The sequence below is a fragment of the Trichoderma aggressivum genome (genome assembly GCF_033847375.1).
Source record: "Trichoderma aggressivum f. europaeum strain CBS 100526 chromosome Unknown scaffold_008, whole genome shotgun sequence".
Lineage (NCBI taxonomy): Eukaryota > Fungi > Ascomycota > Sordariomycetes > Hypocreales > Hypocreaceae > Trichoderma > Trichoderma aggressivum.
Genome location: NW_026946374.1, coordinates 576704 through 595554, shown reverse-complemented (window position 1 = coordinate 595554; position 18851 = coordinate 576704). Strand labels below are relative to the sequence as shown.

At 53.1% G+C, this 18851-nt stretch overlaps 5 protein-coding genes across 5 annotated transcripts; 2 read left to right on the top strand and 3 right to left on the bottom strand.

Annotated features, from left to right (window-relative positions):
* Nucleotides 1-121: 121 nt before the first annotated feature.
* Nucleotides 122-5372, bottom strand: Triagg1_3028 (uncharacterized protein; the record flags this gene model as incomplete). Its single annotated transcript, XM_062897275.1, has 5 exons — nt 122-278; nt 335-4622; nt 4691-4772; nt 4828-4854; nt 4926-5372. The coding sequence occupies 5 exons, from the start codon at nt 5370-5372 to the stop codon at nt 122-124; spliced, it is 5001 nt and encodes a 1666-aa protein (XP_062758095.1).
* A 2191-nt stretch (nt 5373-7563) lies between these two features.
* Nucleotides 7564-9857, top strand: Triagg1_3027 (uncharacterized protein; the record flags this gene model as incomplete). Its single annotated transcript, XM_062897274.1, has 6 exons — nt 7564-7583; nt 7690-7714; nt 7797-8211; nt 8280-9610; nt 9668-9695; nt 9790-9857. The coding sequence occupies 6 exons, from the start codon at nt 7564-7566 to the stop codon at nt 9855-9857; spliced, it is 1887 nt and encodes a 628-aa protein (XP_062758094.1).
* Nucleotides 9858-10405: 548 nt separating this feature from the next.
* Nucleotides 10406-13087, bottom strand: Triagg1_3026 (uncharacterized protein; the record flags this gene model as incomplete). Its single annotated transcript, XM_062897273.1, has 5 exons — nt 10406-10528; nt 10594-11361; nt 11430-11546; nt 11605-12843; nt 12911-13087. 5 exons carry the CDS (start codon nt 13085-13087, stop codon nt 10406-10408), a joined length of 2424 nt encoding a protein of 807 aa, XP_062758093.1.
* Nucleotides 13088-13553: 466 nt separating this feature from the next.
* On the top strand, nt 13554-15480 carry Triagg1_3025 (uncharacterized protein; the record flags this gene model as incomplete). The annotated part of the gene is made up of 2 exons (XM_062897272.1): nt 13554-13779; nt 13850-15480. The coding sequence occupies 2 exons, from the start codon at nt 13554-13556 to the stop codon at nt 15478-15480; spliced, it is 1857 nt and encodes a 618-aa protein (XP_062758092.1).
* A 298-nt stretch (nt 15481-15778) lies between these two features.
* On the bottom strand, nt 15779-18709 carry Triagg1_3024 (uncharacterized protein; the record flags this gene model as incomplete). Its single annotated transcript, XM_062897271.1, has 5 exons — nt 15779-16335; nt 16401-16930; nt 16985-17715; nt 17775-18458; nt 18524-18709. The coding sequence occupies 5 exons, from the start codon at nt 18707-18709 to the stop codon at nt 15779-15781; spliced, it is 2688 nt and encodes an 895-aa protein (XP_062758091.1).
* Nucleotides 18710-18851: the final 142 nt, after the last annotated feature.

Genomic DNA, 18851 nt, shown 5'->3' with positions numbered 1-18851 from the left:
AATACCAAACGCCAGACAATGCAAATAAATGTCAAGCTCTTCTTTTATAAACTCGTCACAGAACAAATCTAAACATCAATCCCCCCCCCCCCTTTAGCTTGTTTCAGTGGTCGCTTTTCAATCACCGAACAGCGTGTGTGCCGTTGAGCTTTGCAGCGCTAGGCTCAGAACTTTTCGTCTTGTTGCGAGCGTGGAGTGTACGATACATTGAGCTCAGTCGGTCACCCGTAACGCTCTTGCTGGTGTCGTCGACGGGCCAGAGAGCCGCCAGAAATTCCCTATAAGTCAAGTTAGCAGTAGAAAAACAACGAGTTGAAAGTTTGCAACCGCTTACCAAAAGTTGTTCTTGAGACCGTCGTCTGCTATCGTTGCTGGCAGCTTCTCGTCGAGAAACGACCCAATGGCCACCAGCTCGGCTCCAAAGATGGCTGCGCGCTCCTTACTAGACTTGACGCTGTCTTTGGTGGTTGAGAGAATTTTCTCAAAATTATCTCTCACCGGCTTCAAGAGGAACCAAATCATGGCATCGTTGTCCTTGGCCCTTTGGTCTTTGTCATCGCCAATGCGCCGTAGCTCATCTAACCGTCGGAGTGCCTTGACTCTGCGTTCATCCAGATGTCGGGTTGCATGATCACGGTCTCGGTGATCCCGGTGATCTCGGTGATGGTCTCGGTCTCGATCACGGTTATGGTCACGATCCCGGTCACGGTGATGATCGCGATCACGATCACGGTCTCGATCTCGATCTCTATCTCGTTCTCGGTCCCGGTCCCGGTCACGACGGTCGTCTCGACGATCATCCCTGCGGTAATCATCTCGGCGGTCGTCTCGACGGTCATCACGGCGATAATCGTCGCGGCGATACTCCTCACGGCGGTATCTGTCATGGCGGCGATCGTCATCTTCGCGATGCCGTCGTTTCTCTATGCGGCCGTCGCGATATTCATCACCAGCCTTGCTAGACCGACGCGGGTCATCAGAGCGCCGATGTTTGGGGCTGCGGGCATCGTCGTGAGAGGGATGCTTGCGCTTGAAATCGGGTCTAGCCGGTGCACCCTCCTCTCCGGCACGGGATCGCTGTTCGCCTGATCCGTGGTCCCTCTCTCGCTCTCGTTGCCTTTTGAGACCCGTTGAAGCCGTCGTCGAGCTACTACCGCGAGTGCCATTGACCGCGTGGAGCTTCTTGTTGTTGCGATGATGGTTCTCCACCGCCTTTTGAACTGACCGATCGTTGGAGTGCTTTGATTGCAGCACGGAAAGGAGGTACTCTGACCTGCGTACGAGATGAACAGCGCCAGGGGCTTTGAGCTTGTCGTTGCCCTTGGACCTCTCCTCCTTTTTACCCACCCGATGCTCTTCCAGGAAGAGCTTCTCTTGCATCTCCAAGTCCGGATCGTCGCGTATCTGAGCCCACGCGCCAAACCCGTGCTTGTCAATGCCGACAAGGAGCATGGCATCCTCTTTCGCTCCCCAGGGGCAGCTATAGTTGGCCGCCTTGGTGGCGTCGGGCACCCGGAAATTCTTCCAATCGGAATGGCCGCGAATCACCTGGCGAAGAAGTTGCAGCTGCTTAGGCCGTTCGATGGCAGTCTCAGCATTGACCTTTTTCAGCTCGCCGAAATCGATCAGCACAGCCTTCTTGTCCTTCTTTGTCAACGTCTTGCCCATCTTCTTTTCTTCCTCGGCAAGCTTGGCGCTGTTGTCATCCACGGCTTGCTGGGCAGCTTTGATAAAGTCATCCAAGACGGATTTGACAAAGTCGGGGTCTCTCTCTCCAAGCCTGGCCTCCAGGATGATATCGGCGCTGCGATCCTCCATGGAACCGAATCGGAAGTAGGCCTTGATCAGATTTCGCTGCTCCTTATCGTTCAGGGGGCGTTTGGGATCCGCCAGATAGGCGCGCTGCTCTTCCTCTTCTTGCTGCTGCTCTCTCTGACGCTTCTTTAAGCGGTCTGCGCGCTCCACATCCTTGTTGCGGCTCCTCACAGCCGCTCTTCGCGGAGCACTCTCAGCTGCAACCTTTGCGAGATAATCCTCATGTTGCTTCTTCTCTTCTTCCGCCTTGATCTCGGCGAGCTTTTCTGCTGGGATAATCTGGTCCCAGTCGAGGTTGATATCATCTACTTTGACATCGGTAATTTGCATAAAATTATCCCAGTCAATACCGCCACTGCTCAGGTTGATCTTGTCGTCAACCTTGGTCTTTGTGATTTCAGCATTTTCCAGGATAGAATCAATGTCGAGCTGTTCCAGTCGCTGTTGGTTGCCGCTCTGCTCAAACATCTTGGACGATCGCATTTTCAGGACCATCTGGATGTCCTCTGAAGTGGACGGGCCGTCAATCTTGATGCCCTTCTTGTTGAGCTCTTCTTTGAACTTGGCTTTTCCATCATCAGTGACGCCAGCCTGAATGGTGAGATATTCCAGAAGGAGCTTGTTACGTGCGCGTTCCAAAACTTCTTCCTCTACCGTTTCTTTCGATACAAGTCGGTAAATGTTGACCGGTCGCTTCTGTCCGATACGGTGAGCACGAGCCATGGCCTGCAAATCTGCTTGGGGGTTCCAATCGGAATCAAAGATGATGACAGTGTCTGCGGTCATCAGGTTGATGCCGAGACCACCCGCACGAGTGGAAAGCAAGAAACAAAAATCATCGCTGTCCTCGGCGTTGAAATGATTGATGGCCATGCGTCGCGGGGCCGCTGCGATGGTGCCATCAAGTCGCTGGAACTTGTAGCCTCTGAGCGAGAGGTAATCACCGAGAATATCCAGCATCTTGACCATTTGGCTGAAGATCAAAACTCTGTGTCCGTCCTTCTTCAGCTTGGACAACAGCTGGTCGATCAACATCATCTTGCCACTGCTTGCAATCAAGCCCTTGATTTGATCCTCGCGACGTGCGCTGCCGGCCAAGACCCTCTCCTCTGCTCCGGGAAACATGTAAGGGTGGTTGCTGACTTTCTTCAACTCCATCATGATGTTGAGAAGAGAGTTCTTGTATCCGTTTGTAGCATCGCACAGGGCAGCGTAATTTCTCGTGAGAATGTTCTTATAGTAGTCCAGCTGCACGTCCGAAAGCTCAACCCGGATAATCTTTTCCGTCTTGGGTGGCAGGTCGGACTCGACCGTTTCCTTTGTGCGTCTTAGGATATACGGAGCAATGGACCGGTGAAGGTCTTGTAGTTTCTCTTGGGCGTCGGCAGCGGAGAGCGAGTCCAGGTCCTCGTCAATGGTCACTTTTCCGGGGTTCAAAAAGTCGAGAAGGGCAGACAGCTCGGCCAGGTTATTCTGGATAGGAGTTCCGGTGATGAGAATCTTGCAAGGGATACCAAAGCCCACCAGGCGCTGGTAGAGCTGGGATTCGGCATTCTTGAGGCGGTGGGCCTCATCGACGGCCAAGACCTGCCACTTGATAGACTGTAGGAATTGCCAGTCCTGCAAAATGAACTCGTAAGAAGTGACCAAGACATTGAATTTGGGCTTCTTGGGATTGCCATTGATGATTAGCTCGTTATCGCGGATGATGCTTCGAGCATCCTCTGGCCCAAGATACACCACGTAGTTGATGTCTGGTGACCAATTGTTAAATGTGTCGCACCAAGCAGGGATGACGCTGAGCGGAGCGACGACAAGGGAAGGCCCTTCCTGCCGCCTGGCATTACGCAACCAGCTGAGGAACGACACTGTCTGGACCGTCTTGCCCAGGCCCATTTCGTCAGCAAGGATGACATTGTTACCGCGAGTCCAGTTGAGGCACAGAAAGTTGAGTCCCTTCAACTGAAATTCTCGAAGCTCGCCGCCGACAATGAAGTCAGGCTGCTTCTCCAGCTTGGTCATCTTGGATCGTGTGTCTAGGCTCGTCTCCTTTCGGTCGGACAGCCATGATCTCGAAGTTCGGTCTATGTACTGGTCGATTTTGTCTTGAAACAGAGTGCTGATATCCGATGCCGCCTCCCAGGTGCATTCTTCGTAGGTGAGTCCTTTCCACTTGACGTAGTACTCATCACCTTCATCGCCATCCCGGACGGCGACGACACGTTCAACCTTGGTGTAGTCCTCAAGAGCCTCCTCATCTCGATCACGATCGAGGAAAAACTGCTCTCTTGTCTCCGGGGGGATATCATCTCCATATCGAATGTCAAGCTCCTGGTCGATAAACTTTCTAAAGTAGTTTTCAACCTTGCGAAAGCCACGGACACTGCGTAGAGAATCAAGCAGCTCCCAGGTATCATGCAAGTGAGATTTTCCTTGCCACTTGATGAAGTACTCAAAGTCGCTGCGGGTGGAATCGTAGGAAAGCTCAAGCCCATCTCGGATTCTATGCTTGACAACTTTTTCGATGTAGGGGGAGTTATCGACATAGTCATCGACGTAGTAAGACGCAGCAAGTTCCGCATCTTCATCTTCGTCGACGTCGCTCTCTTCGTATGCGCCTTCTTGCACTTGCTGCGCTGCACGGCGGTTTGACCAACGCTTCTCGGCAAGGGCCAAGGCGGGCTGCATCTCACGCTGTTGCCTGGCCTTTTTCTGCTGGCTCTTTGCGCGAGCTCCGCCATATGTAGAAGAATCTGAGTCGGAATCGTTGGTGGAAGGTTGCAATACGGGCGTTCCCCTTTTTGAGGCTACAATCGGTTCAGTTAGCTTAAAAGGTCGATGGGAACCAGAGGATATGGGAAGCGTCAAGACTCACATGCGTGGGAACTTCCAACGCGCCGGCGTTTATTCTGGCGACGATTGGCTGGGACAACATCTGATTCCGATTCCGATTCGATCTGATACAGTTAGTACGTAATGCGACAAGAGATTGCAGATAGACATGTGACATACTATTTTACGTTGCTCTCGTGGTCGAGTCTAGAATAGGGAGGTCAGCATTCGACATCAAACAGAATAGAGAGGGTACGGCTTCGAGAGTAAAGGCATACACTTCTCCGAAGACCATAAAGCTCTGGATTGGCCTTCATATATTCATCTTCCACGGGAGCTTTTCGCTTAGCCGCTCGAGCTGATTCTGAGGAACTGGCTCGGCCAGCTGTGACGTCGTCCTCGTCTTCATTGTCGTCTTCCTCGTCATTGCCATGCTGGGATGGCGAGGTAGCTTGCATATCGAAGTCGCCATCGTCTGACGCGTCGGCTACACTGGATTCTTCGCTTTCTGACACGGCATGGTCGGCGTCTGCATGGTTCGTAGCCTCGTCGTTTGAAGCTTCGGGATCGGAGGGAGATGGGTGGTCAGGAGGACTATTGGTAGCATTCAGGCCTTCGGAGACGTCGCTATCGTTTCCCTGCTGGCCCGCGACAGCTGAAAAAGTCATGGAGTCGTCCGGCGACAGATTCTCGTTGGAGGGGTCCCCCTCGCTGGGAGAGGACATGATGTGGTATCCGCGAAGATGGAACTCCTACAGAACCGACGGCAGTTAGCATCATGAAATCCAAGTTACGCGTCCGCCCCAGTGAAGAGGCGGTGAAAGAACAAGTCGGCGACCCGCGACCATCAGCCTGGAAAGCAACACTGCTTTGGAATCGTGAAGCAATGCCAATCCAAGGCATCCCACGTGTGTAAGTGCTGGCAAGGCTGAGAGACGCCATCACCAGCAATTGGAGACTTGGCCACCGCCTGAGAGCCCATCTGGAGGCCCTGGATGCATCGGCATCACCGGCAGCGACCAATTCCATCGAAACAAACCTCATCTTGCCTTGATCCGGGCCCCGGAGAGCCAGCCCATGGACGCGTTCGGGGTCAAGTCGTGGCTGGATCAGCGGGCAAGACGCAAGGCCACAGGGCTGCGGGCGGCAACAGCAAGTGCAAGGAGACAGCAGCGACTTACCAGTGATCAATCAAAGACCCGTGACACCACAAGGAATGACAGGAGCCCACAGGCTCGTTCGGGCGAGTCTGGCGATGTTCCGGTGGGCGGAAGGGCCACGAGGGTTGAGGTGTCGAGAGACGGCCGGAGGTGACAAAAATGCGCTGGTGGAGAGAGGCAGGAAAGAATTGGAGGCAACGGGGCGGAGGGCCGAAGGCTCGGCCGGCGTGTTTGTACCCAAGCCAAGCCCTGTTGGGGCGGTTTGGCGCTCTGCTGACTGCTGAAGCCGCTAGAGACTACTGCAGTCACGTGGCTGGCGCTCTGGACCTCAGAACCCCGGAATTTCTGCAGTTGCGGGTGGTGCTGTTGTGGTTGTGACGATATTGGCAGAAGATGCGAAGTCTGCAGAGAATGATTGTGTCGGATTTGATTTGTCAAGGAGTGATTTTGTTGTAGTCTTTGTGATGTTGCTTGCGTTTGAGAACCCTCTCTGGAGAGTTGTTTGATATTCCAACGCTTTGGCAATGGCGAGGCGAGGTTGATGTTGATGTTGATGATGATAGTAACCAACAAAAGCAGACTCGGACGAGATGCCGGAGTTTTAAAGATGTAAGGATGATTGTTATAGAATTTCAACAAAAGTTTTCTTGATTGCGTTGAAACTGCAGTGCAGGACGGAAGTGGTGATGGGTGATCACAAAGTGAGAGAAGAGTGAGCTGTTGGTGTGGAGCATGTGTGTTTTGGGAGGAAGAGAATGAAGAGGGACACCTCGAGTTCTATATTCCCCAGACTAAAGCCACTGAATTGTCCCATTGTTTCCGTTGATAGGGAAACAAAAAAGAGGCGGAATAAGGTTCTACGACTTGGGCGTTGTGTACGTAGATGTTACAAGCCAGGAATATACTATAGGTACGGTACTTGTAGGTACCCATGGGCTGTGTAGGGACTTAAGACCGCTATCAAAGTGGTAAACAGAGTGAGCGTTCTATTCGTGTCCAGAATGACTCATGCAGAAGATGCCTCGTCGAATTGGGGCGCCATATTTGGAGATGTCTTCAGAGAGATAGATAAGGGAGGACGAGAATAAGGAAACGGAAAGAAAGTGTCGTCAAATTGGAGTTTGGCCTCGTTCATACCTAGGTACGTGATAGATTCCAATTCTTGGCATCGCATTCAAATTGTAGGCAACGAGTATTTGTATAGCCATGTACTTGGTGCGTAATCAGAATCTTATCCTCCAGCACAGCAAGTTCATCAATCTTTTGCTCAACTTTCGCTGTTTTCGTGTCTCTTGATACTACATATATAAGGTAGTATGCTCTTGATCCTGTCAGACGCCCATGTACTCGTAGCAGTAGATACATTTTGGTAGACAAGCCAAGATAGCACCACAGATCCCACAAGGTTCCTCTGCCCGCTAAATCCGCAGCGCAGGTACATCCCCTCAGCACCGCAGCTAACATCGTCCATCCACCCCAGAAAAGGGCCTCCACAGCCGTTGCCCTGCCCCGCCATTCACAGAGCGAGAAAAATTGATGACCACACACCTTGCCTGTCCAGAGCTAAAAGTTGCCCACTCTCCCCGTCAATCTGATTTTTCCTTTTGTTTTGCACTCCCCAGCTCAGCTTCTCGCGCGCCACCTCGTTGCAGATCCTGTTCAACAGTCGCAGCTGAGATTTTGCAGCTCTCACGGGGCACCATCGAGTCGAAACCATTGCTACCCTAGACAGACAGCCGACTGTCAAGTTTCCATCATGGCGGACAAGCTCACCCGGTATGTACCAGCGACGAGATACATTCGCTGCCTCTTGCTATGCCAGCTCCCATGTCATACCAAGGTTTGGAGTACCTTCGACTTGTTGCTAACCTGCGGCGTCTAGTATCGCCATTGTCAACACCGACAAAGTGAGTCACGATGAAAATCTGCATACCCCGCCGATCACCCCGCGATCAGCCAGATTTGCTGACCCCTGGCCTCTCCGAATAGTGTCGTCCTCGCAAGTGTCGTCAGGAGTGCAAGAAGTCTTGCCCTGTGGTTCGCAGTGGAAAGCTCTGTATCGAAGTGACTCCTGAGTCCCGCCTTGCCTTCATCTCCGAGTCGCTGTGTATTGGCTGCGGTATCTGCCCGAAGAAGTGTCCCTTCGACGCCATTACCATTATCAACCTGCCCACCAACCTCGAGAGCCAGGTCACCCATCGCTATGGCCCCAACAGCTTCAAGCTCCACCGTTTGCCCATGCCTCGACCCGGTCAGGTTCTGGGTCTTGTCGGAACCAACGGTATCGGTAAGAGTACCGCGCTGAAGATTCTCAGCGGAAAGCTCAAGCCTAACTTGGGCCGCCACGACAACCCCCCTGACTGGGAGGATGTCATCAAGTACTTCCGTGGTTCTGAACTCCAGAGTAAGTGAATGAAATATTACTCGAAATGGATTCCAAATCGAAGCGATTTTTTTTTAACATCAACTTAGACTACTTCACCAAGCTTCTGGAGGACGACCTCAAGGCTGTTGTCAAGCCCCAGTATGTTGACCAAATCCCCAAGGCTGTCCGCGGCCCTGAGAAGAGCGTCAAGGCTCTTCTGGAGAGCCGCCACACGCTCGGAAACATGTCCGAAGTGACCAGCGTCCTGGAGCTGGGGCACATCATGGACCGTGACATCACTCTCCTGTCTGGTGGTGAGCTTCAGCGTTTCGCCATTGGTACTGTTTGCGTCCAGAAGGCCGATGTCTACATGTTTGACGAGCCCTCTTCATACCTCGATGTCAAGCAGCGTCTGAGTGCGGCCAAGATGATCCGTTCGCTGCTCCGTGACGATGACTACGTCATTGTCGTCGAGCACGATCTGTCTGTTCTTGACTACCTCTCCGATTACGTCTGCGTTCTGTACGGAAAGCCTGCCATTTATGGTGTAGTTACCATGCCTCACTCTGTGCGTGAAGGTATCAACATCTTCCTGGATGGTCACATCCCCACGGAGAACTTGCGATTCCGTGACGAGTCTCTTCAATTCCGTCTCGCCGAGGCTACCGATGACTTCGCCATTGATAAGTCCCGTGCCTTCACCTATCCCAAGATGGAAAAGACGCTCGGCAACTTCAGGCTCCGCATTGATGCTGGAGAGTTTACCGATTCCGAGATTGTTGTCATGATGGGAGAGAACGGAACTGGCAAGACCACTTTCTGCCGTCTTCTTGCCGGTGCCCTCAAGCCCGATGGCAGGAGCTCTGTTCCTGACATGAAGATCAGCATGAAGCCTCAGACCATTACCCCCAAGTTCGAGGGTACTGTTCGCCAGCTCTTCTTCAAGAAGATCAAGCAGGCCTTCCTGTCTCCTCAGTTCCAGACCGACGTCGTCAAGCCTCTCAAGCTCGATGACTTCATTGACCAGGAAGTCAAGAACCTGTCCGGTGGTGAATTGCAGCGTGTTGCTATCGTTCTTTCTCTGGGCATGCCTGCCGATATCTACCTTATTGATGAGCCCTCTGCTTATCTTGACTCTGAGCAGCGTATCATCGCCTCTCGAGTCATTAAGCGTTTCATCATGCACTCCAAGAAGACTGCCTTCATCGTCGAGCACGATTTCATCATGGCTACCTATCTTGCTGATCGTGTCATTGTCTTTGACGGCAAGCCCGGTATTGACTCTCACGCCAACAGGCCCGAGTCTCTCCTCTCCGGCTGCAACACCTTCCTGAAGAACCTGGATGTCACTTTCCGTCGTGACCCAAGCAACTTCCGTCCTCGTATCAACAAGCTTGGCTCTCAGCTCGACCAAGAGCAGAAGATGAGCGGCAACTTCGTAAGTGACATATGCCTCACCCTTTATATGCTTCTGACTGACATTTCCATTTTACAGTTCTTCTTGGAGGAGAAGCCCGAAGAAAGTGCTTGAAAAGGGCAACCACGATCAGAACCAACGTGATGCATTTCCAGACGTTTGTGGTATCCATTCTTGTACTCCGCTTGTAATTCGCATAGATGGAGGCGACCATGAAGTTGGACTACAGATGGACGGCGTCAGCGAGGATGACGACCCAGATGAGTGACAATGGCGACGGCAGCCTATCCCCTGTTGTCTGGTCCTGCGGAATTGCTCGAAGGCGGTCCATTACGCGTGTATATACCACCGACCTAAGACCACTTTTGCAGATGGAGGGACAATGGATCAAGCAGGATGACTGTCGTCAGGTTTCCTACCTCGCGGGAAACTCTTTCATAGCTACCTGTCAAGTTACAGAATAAAAGAAATTGATTTGGATCGTTACAACTTTGAATATTTCGAGTTACATGATGGGGACGTGTAAAGGCAAAGAAGAGAGGTGAAGACTTTTTTTCTTAAGCTATCGTAAAAGCCGGTTAATATACCCTGATTCAACATTAACTACACGAAGCTATTCTCGTAAACAAGCCTGTCCTGACTACGACGTTCAGATCTAGTCATTTGTTTTGAAAGCTACATAATTTTCTTACATTCCGGAGGTGGGGGAATAAAAAAGCGGCAAAAGAAGGCCAGCAACACAAGTTTTAAAAAAAGCTTACTAGCCAGACAAGAGCGGAGGGTTTGAGCGAGAGCAATCGGGCTTGAGGGGCTCGATTATTCTTCAATCTCGCCCTCTTCGCTGCCGCTTCGAACATCCTTGGCTGGTTCTGGGGACCTGTTGCGTTGACGTCCATCACGAGGGGGGGAACGCTCACGTGATCGATCTCTCCTGAGTCTCTGTGTGGATGTGTGAGAAGAAACGGCTTCAATGTGAATATGGGATATAGTGACTGGAGACGTACCTTTGAATCCCGGGAATCCCGGCGGGCATAATCGTCTTCCTCTTCCTGTCGACGACGCCGAGGAGCTGCTGGGCGTTCATCTCCATAGGGGAGCTCATCATACGAACCTCGGTCGGCGCGACGGCGAAAGAGACGTTCTCTCTCATCCTCCCGGTCTCTGCGCTCGCGATCATAGAAGGCGTCGTCATCGCGCCTAGGACGGGGGGGACGATCCAGGTCACGATCTCGGTCGCGTTCACGATCGCGTTCACGATCACGTTCACGGCGTGATGGCGGGGGCGACAGTCGACCACGGTCAGTCGATAAGAGGTTCTCTGCCATGGTCGACTTGCGATGGTTTCGCTCACGCTCAGCAATCGCCTTTCGCCGGTCTGCCTCGTATGCGTCGGGCTCCGGACTACGGCTGCGCCGGCCACCACGGCCGCCACCGCGATGTGAACGTTCGCCACGAGATCGATCCCTTTCACGCCTCGGGACCTCTCTTTCGATAGAGGGTCGTTCGTGGCGTCGGTAGGCACGGTCGGCCTCATCCTTCTCGCGTAACCTGCGCAGATGTTTTTCAAAGGCACTTCGTCGGAACTCTTCCGAAGTGACGGCTTGGAATTCGTCTGATTTCAGTAGTCTAGGTCGTACCTTTTCATAAGTATCGCTCAGCGCGACTGGCGGCTCCAAACGCTTAATATAGGCACGAAGATCATCAATGGCCCGACGTTGCTGTCGATCCGGTTGTCTCTCATCTTCGCGCTTCGAAGCGCGCTTCTCACGCAGCTGATAAAGGGGAAAGTATGTTAGCATGGACTGAAGATCCACAGAACAGGAGGGGGTTTATATCTTACGCGATTGAAAATAAGTTCGAGCGTGTCACGATCAATGTTAGCCGTACGTTGATCATCTTTCATGATGGACAGAAATTCCTCAAGATCACTAGTTGGGGTGAGTTCAAACCGCTTATCCTATCGAGCAAGTCAGTATGCATCACGTCAAAAGGATAGATAAACCAAAAGAGCCTACTTCGAGGACATCGAGCACATCATTGCGAGGACCGCGAAGCGATCGCTCTTCCTCTTCCACCACATCCCAAAAGAGCTCTTGAGGGCTAGATCCGACCTGACCAACCATGTTGAGGTAGCGCTCGTCGTTTTCAACAAGAGGAATAATCTGACTCCATTTGGTACCAGCATTGATCTTGCCGTCCTTGCGGAGAGAGTCTAGCAGGGATTTAAAAGCATCTCGGGCCTTGCGTTCCTTGCGGAATCTTCGACTCTTCTCCTCTTGTTTAGACTCAATGAAGGCTCGCTCCAAACCTTTCATGTGATTTTGGAAAGCAGTCAATATGTCAAATTGACTAAGGGTTCTATACTTTTCATTGTCTTGGAGGGTCGGGGTTGCAGAGATGATGTCTCTAGCATCCGCCCAGCGAGTGTATGGCTCGAGGTTGAGCTTGGGGAGCAAGTCGATCAGGCCATCCATGGCACTCTTCTTCTGGCTAGCCTGCTGTTCTTTGTGAGCCTTCTTAAGTCCGATGATATACTCCTCAAAGAGCTGCCGGCGCTCGTCCTCATCATTAGTGGAACGGAAAATGGTCTCTCCTTCGATCATGGGTCTAGCCGTCTTCCATCGAGTGTAGTGGGTGATTTCGGGGTGCCGCTTCAGCATCGTCTCGAAGTCACCACGCAACTTGGTCAGCCTCTCTTTGGCACGCTCTTTGTCTTGAAGGATGACGTCCTGGCAGTACTTCTCGAAGGCATCTTTTCTGTCTTTTGGGTCCCTGATGGCACGAAACTGGGGGTCCCGAGCAATGGCGCGGACGGTCTGCTCCCAAGTCCAGTCTGGCTGGACGCCGCTTCGTTTCAGCAGTTTAACAAAAGCTGCCTCGGCCTCTTCGAGAGTGGCGTATTCCGGATCATTCGTGGCGGGGACAAAGGCTTGCTGTGACTTGGAGTCATTTCCATATGTCAACTGGCGAGATTCGGGATAGGGTTCTCGAGCGTCACGGGAATCGCGAGCATCACGGGAATCGCGAGCATCGCGGGAATCGCGTTGATAGTCATGTCCTGTAGCTGGATAACCGCCACCCTGCGTGTATGGAGTAGTCTGGGGAACGGGGTTGCTCGGCCCACCAGTCGAACCTAGAGCCCTTTTGAATGCTTCAGGCATTTCCCAAGAGCTCTGCTGCGTCTCGGTATTGTACCAATACTTGCGACCACCCTCTGCGGTATACTCTTTCCACGGCTGGGACTGCAGGGCGCGCTGTGGGAAAAAAAAGAGGAACGTTAGCATCACAGGGCCTGAGCTGGTACCACCAAGTGGCTTGAACAAGGTATGCTGGAGACATAAAGAAACAACTTGCCTCTGCCGAGCTCATCATCTCCTCCGGCTTGGTCCATTGCGTCACCTTGGTAACATTGTTGTAATAGTAGGCCCGGCCCTCTGGCGTCTTGTGCTCTTGCCAGGCCGAAGCCGGCTGAGGGAAAGGAGGCGCGAAGCCGTTCATCTTGCAGGCGCTGGAGATTGTGCCCTGAAGCGTCGGTAAACAGGGAAATCTCGCGATAATAGTCCCGGGCACGCCTCAATGAGCGCGGGCGACAGCGATGGCGGAGTCGATGCTGGCCTGAAGCTGTTGTCGTACCAAAATTTTGAATCAAGCTTGGGTGCGGCAATGGCGCGAGACACGCATCTTTCCAGTGCGCACGGACCACCTCGGGCAGTTCTTATGCAACTAACCGGGTTCCGCATAACCGGGGCTGCAGCTGGGCCCTGTAGTGGCTTATCAGGGGGGACTGGAGAGAGCGTCAACGCTGGAGCTTAGTGAGCTGGTCATTTCATTATTACTGCCTGCCATTGCCTTACTTATTGTATTATTATATCTTATAATTCATGAGGCGAGAGGAGGATCACCTATTATAATTATATACATGAGACGGTAACGAATCTCCTATTTCTTTTCTTTTTTTCTCGTCATGTCAGGTCGCAATCCTTCCACGCCCGGACAGCTGACTCCTGTTCAACTAACCATATCCACCACCACCACCACCACCAATGCGGCAACCGACCTCATCAACAACTCTTACCTGACATATCTCGTACCGGCTGAGACCAACATTGATTTGGAAAAAGCACTGGGGGGGTTTGATGGATCCAAGACCGTATCTGAATTGATAGAGCAAAGGGACACGTTATTTTTCGGTACGGAACCGGCGACCAGCTCAACCTCACCGCTCATGAAACTAGGTCACTAACATGGACTCACATATAGATGAAACTGTCGATGTCTTGCTTGTTCTCAAGACGCCATGGCTCCCGCGGAAAGAGTTGGACTACCATCTTAGCAGGATAAGTATATCGCTAGAAGCCCAGGTGGCCAATGGCAGTATCCCTGGCCGTGACTCTCCCAACTCTTCTGAGAGCATCTTCAGCGGGAGGCTGAAGGAGACAAAGAAGCCCTTCGTCATCGAGGATAAAAGGGAAGACGGAAGCGATGTAGAGGATGAAGAGGAGGATGAAGAGCCGCGGTATGTGTACGCCATGTGGAAGCTACCCGTGCTCCTCATAAGGCCCCGAATGCGCCTGCACAGTCCGGCCGTCGTCTTCTCGGCCTCCGCGAGCCTCGACCCGGATCTCTGGACCGAACCCGTGGCCCCAGACGTCGGCTATCTTCCAAGCGGGCTGCCTTCTGGCCTCAACCTGCTCGAATCTTTCAGCAACGACTTTGCCCTGAATGGCGTCAAGCCGCGACTGTCGGCGCTGCGAGTGTCGAGAGTGGCCCCCGTCACGCGGCAGCAAGACTTCATGACACGCCTCCGGACACTGCCCCAGCTGAGCATCAAGGTCTTCCCCGTCTTGCATACGAGGATACGCTTCTCTCGCCCTAGCACGATACCCCTGAGCCGGAGCATCGTCGCCCTCCTGGAAATCGACTTCACCTCCCACTTTGAATGCGAGGCTCTCCTGAACAGCATCCGACTTACATCCCCCAACGGCACCGTCGAGAACCTCAATGACGAAGCCGGCCTCAGCCTTCCCCTCAGCTGCGTCTCGCACGACCACATCACGCTCCTCTACCACATCCAGCCCCAGCAAACCGAGACCACCCTCCCCAGGGACACCTCGGGAAGCCTCGAAATCTCCATTGCCGCCTCCGTCCTCGTCATCCCGGGTGTCTGCACCCCCAGCCTCACCATGAGCTGGACCACCGCCCTCGACTTCTCCCTGCCCGTCAACCCCAGCTTCGGCACGGCGTCGGAATCCGGCATCCAGCGCGCCCACCGCCCGACGCAGCTCTCCATCGGCAGCGTGGCCCAGGTCATCACCCACCTCAAATCCCCCTCGGCCATCCGTCCAGACGCCCTGCCCACGCTGGAAGCGTCCACGAACCGCACCGAAGCCTCCATACCCGACCTCGGCATCACAATGTCCTTCACCGCGCCCTCGACCCCGGTCCACCCGGGCGACATCTTCTCCTGGACCGTCTACGTCGTCAACCGCTCCTCCGACAAGGCCAGCAGCCGCCCGCCGCGCAAGCTCGCCCTCGTCGCCGTGCCCAAGCGCCGACGCGCCGAGGTTCGTCCAATCCGCCCCCCGTCCAGCAGCGGCCGACGCCGCGGAGACAAGGAAATCGCAGACGCCGTGCTGGACGAGAACGTGATCCATGCATTGCAGAAGAGCGCCACGCTCGAGACGTCGGAGCTCATCTGCCTCAGTGCCGATACGCGCGTTGGCCCCGTGGCGCCAGGCGCATGCCACGTCGTAGAGCTGCAGTTTCTGGCATTGCAAGAGGGTGTTGTCGGCCTCGAAGCCATCCGGGTCGTCGACTTAGGATCACAAGAGCACGTCGATATTGGAGACTTACCAACCATGATAGTAGAGCCCTTGGCGGCGGCCGCCTGAATTTAGCAACAAAAATCTTTTCCATCTCATGCTCTATCTTGCTACGACCATGCTAATGATGTATACAAAATAATGCCTTCATGGGCATGGCGCCCATGTGTAACGAATACTCGTTTCATGCCAATTGTTCCATTGCCCTTGATAACGCCTTTGCCACACGCCTCGCGCTGTCTTTTCTACTTGAAAACCTAAAAAGAAAACAAGTCATCGACCTTCAGTACAGTAACACCCCAGGGATATAAAAGTATAATGCACATAATCACTATGCTCGCCAGAACGCATAAGAAAATCCCCCATCTCATAAATCATCAAAGTCGTCATCCCATCCAAGTCTCTCAAAAATAGACACACTCTTCTCTTTTGGCTCCTGCGGCTTTGTCTGAGGAGTTGCATATAAATCAAGCCGCTGCTGTGTGCTTTTCTTGATCGGCGTCTCAATCAAGTCGGGAGCTTCATATCCAGTTCTCGCAGGTTTAACCACGCTATCCGTTACAACGAAATCTTCAGGTGCCCGCGTTCTCTGTATGGCGGGGGAGGAAGGAGGATATGCCGGCTGTTCATTTATCGGTCGGCGTAGGAAGCTGGGCTTCGCCGAAGTCTTCGTCGGTGTGTCGCCTATTGCATCCATTACTGGAGATGGGCTGCGCTTATACAGCTCTCTGAGAGTAGGTCGCTTGCCTGTAGATGGAACAAAGGCCGTCACACTAGACGGGGGGATTAATTCATCAAAACTCTCGAATTTTTGACCCTCTGCCTGCTTGGCTGGCATCATGTTCTTGAACCGATTGTTTGCCGGTGTGGCCTTAACTTGAATAGCTGAAGCCGGAGTGCTCCTAGGGGGTGCCCTTTTCAGTTCTGAAACAGTTCGTTAGCACTTTATTCGCGTTGTAAAACCCTCAAGTTGGGGGGGGTTGAATTACTCTTAGTAGCCAAATTGGCCGAGGTTCGACGCTCATCTGCTGCTTCGGCTATTGCTTTGCTTACAACCTCTCGGTTGGGCTTCCTCAGCGCTGAAATGGCCTCCTTAAGCTCAGCATCTACCTCAGCCTTTTTACTAGCTCTAGCATCAAACAGGTTGTTCATGCTGCTGCTTCGCGACAGAGAATGGGCCCTTCTCTGAGAGTCGGGAAGCAATGACATGGGTCCCAACAAATCCAAGCTCTCCCGCTTGACGGTCGGAAGGGTAGTAGAGGTGGCTGATCGCAAAAGAGCAATGGCATTACTGGGGCCCCTCGAGATACTTCTTCGGTTCTGCTGTTCCGTAGAGAGGGCACGCTGCAGCGTCTTGCGGGCGTTCGGTGGCTGAGGCCGCTTGGCTGCAGCACCAGGCCTCTGGTCTCGCAGGCCTGAAGGCTTCTTCATAGCCCTGGACTTTGCCGGGGCTATAATCACAGGACCTCCAAGTTTTCGGTTGATTGAGTCGCAGAGATCAGGCAAGCGTGCAGAAAAGCTATTCGAGCGTCAGCATACACCTATATATCAAGGAGTCGATATCAAATCTTACAAAGGTACAATAACATCGACGCAAAAGTCTCTCAGAGGTTCGGACGATGCCTTCTTTTCTAGGCTGCCATCCAGCGGCGTTTGCAAAGATGGTGCGTCTTCAAGCAGCAGCTGCTCGTCGCTCGCCGTTGATTGCCAGATAGTTAGCCGATCAGCGTGGACATCCAGCAGCACTGGAAGATTGTGCTTGTTTCTCTTCTTCGGCTGAGGGTGCAGGGCATTCTCCAGCAGGTCTCCAGAAATGGCAGCTCCGGGTAGAGTGGGCAGCATAGCCTCGCCGCTTTCACCAGCAGCCTTGAGAGGCTCCAGGGCAAGAATCTCCATGATGAGGATCATTTGCAGCTTAGTCTCCCTGGTTCGTAATATGGAAACATGAGACTTGACTTGTGACGAGGTGATGGCAACCTCATCATTTGGCTCCGGCTTGTTCGCAGCCCACCACCGCATAACGTTTTCGTCCTCCAGCGGATATAGTCCACTCTTGCCAAGCTTCATCTTCTTGGGCTTGCGCTTGCGCTTGCGGCCTTCATCAGAACTCTCAATCCGGTCCTTCAGCTTGGTGATAATCTCAGGAATTGTTTCGCGATACTTTTTGTCGATCTGGACGGTTGTGAGAATGAGGCTCTTCAAGAATTCGATCAGATCAGCCATGTCCAAGTTCGATTCCAAATCCAAGTGGAAAGTCGACCGAGCTCGTGATAGAGGTCCTTTGGCAAAGTAGGCAAGGGATCCCTGCGTCCGTGTGAGCAACCATCAACAGTACTGGACCTCCATACATATATGCGACCTACCATGGATTTGTACAGCGCATCGAAATAATGAGTTCTGATGCTGTCAAAAATATCATCTGCACCCTGAACTATGGGAGCGAGGTTGGTTTGGTCCTCGGATCCCGGCAGCGGAAGCTGCTCCAAGCTCATATCGGGTGATGGTAGCTGCGACAGCAATGATTCGGGTTCCAGTGATTCTTCTTCCTTGGCCAAGATTCCGACAGTCGAGACAGATTGGGATCTCACACGCTTCCTCATTTGAGACTGGATGGCTTCGATGGCAGCCCTCTTCTTCTTCTGTTCGACATGCAGCTGAGGGGTTGTAAGTGCTTCGATATCAGGGCGCTCGACTCGCTCTGTCTTCACGGGAGACAGGCGCTCATATCTGACGGCCGTGGCATTATGCGCCAGGCTTTCCAAGTCTGCCCACGACCCCAGCTTGCAAAGCACGTACAGCCCATTAGACTGTCGCTCCAGGGCGTAGGTCGTGCCCCTCAATTCATTGCGCGCGATGAGCACAATGGGCGCGGGGCCCAGGCGACTTTCGAGATCGAGAATATGGATGTAGGATTCGTAAAATCGAGACTGGGGGAAATCGCCGCTGGAAGCTGCAAAGTCCATATACGCCAGCGGTAGGTGTTCACGGGGCAGAAGCATCAACGGATGCAGCACGCGGGGCGGGATATGCAAATTAGGCGGATGCGGCTATGGAAAGTCAAAGAGCAGTGAGCAAACGCAGCAACGCAAGATTTGGGGGGGACTTGATTCACCTTTACAGCAATTGATGGCTTGAGCAGCTGCTCCATGGTGACGGCCACTCCCGACTTCCTCGCATGGCGGCGCGGCGAAGAAGCTTCATCTTGGCGATTCAAGCTGCCTTCGGAAGTGGGCGTCAAGATGCCGGACCGCGCACGCGACGCGTCGTCAAAGGCGTCGAGGAACGCGGACGAGGACATGGAGAGCTGGCGATCATTCACGATCTGGCATTATCGAAGGAGCAAGCAAGCTGATAAGGGAGCAGAGAAAGGAAATGCAATAAAGAGGCGGCCAGAAACACGCACAAGGGAGCCTCGATCGCTTCTCAGACGCCTTATCCAA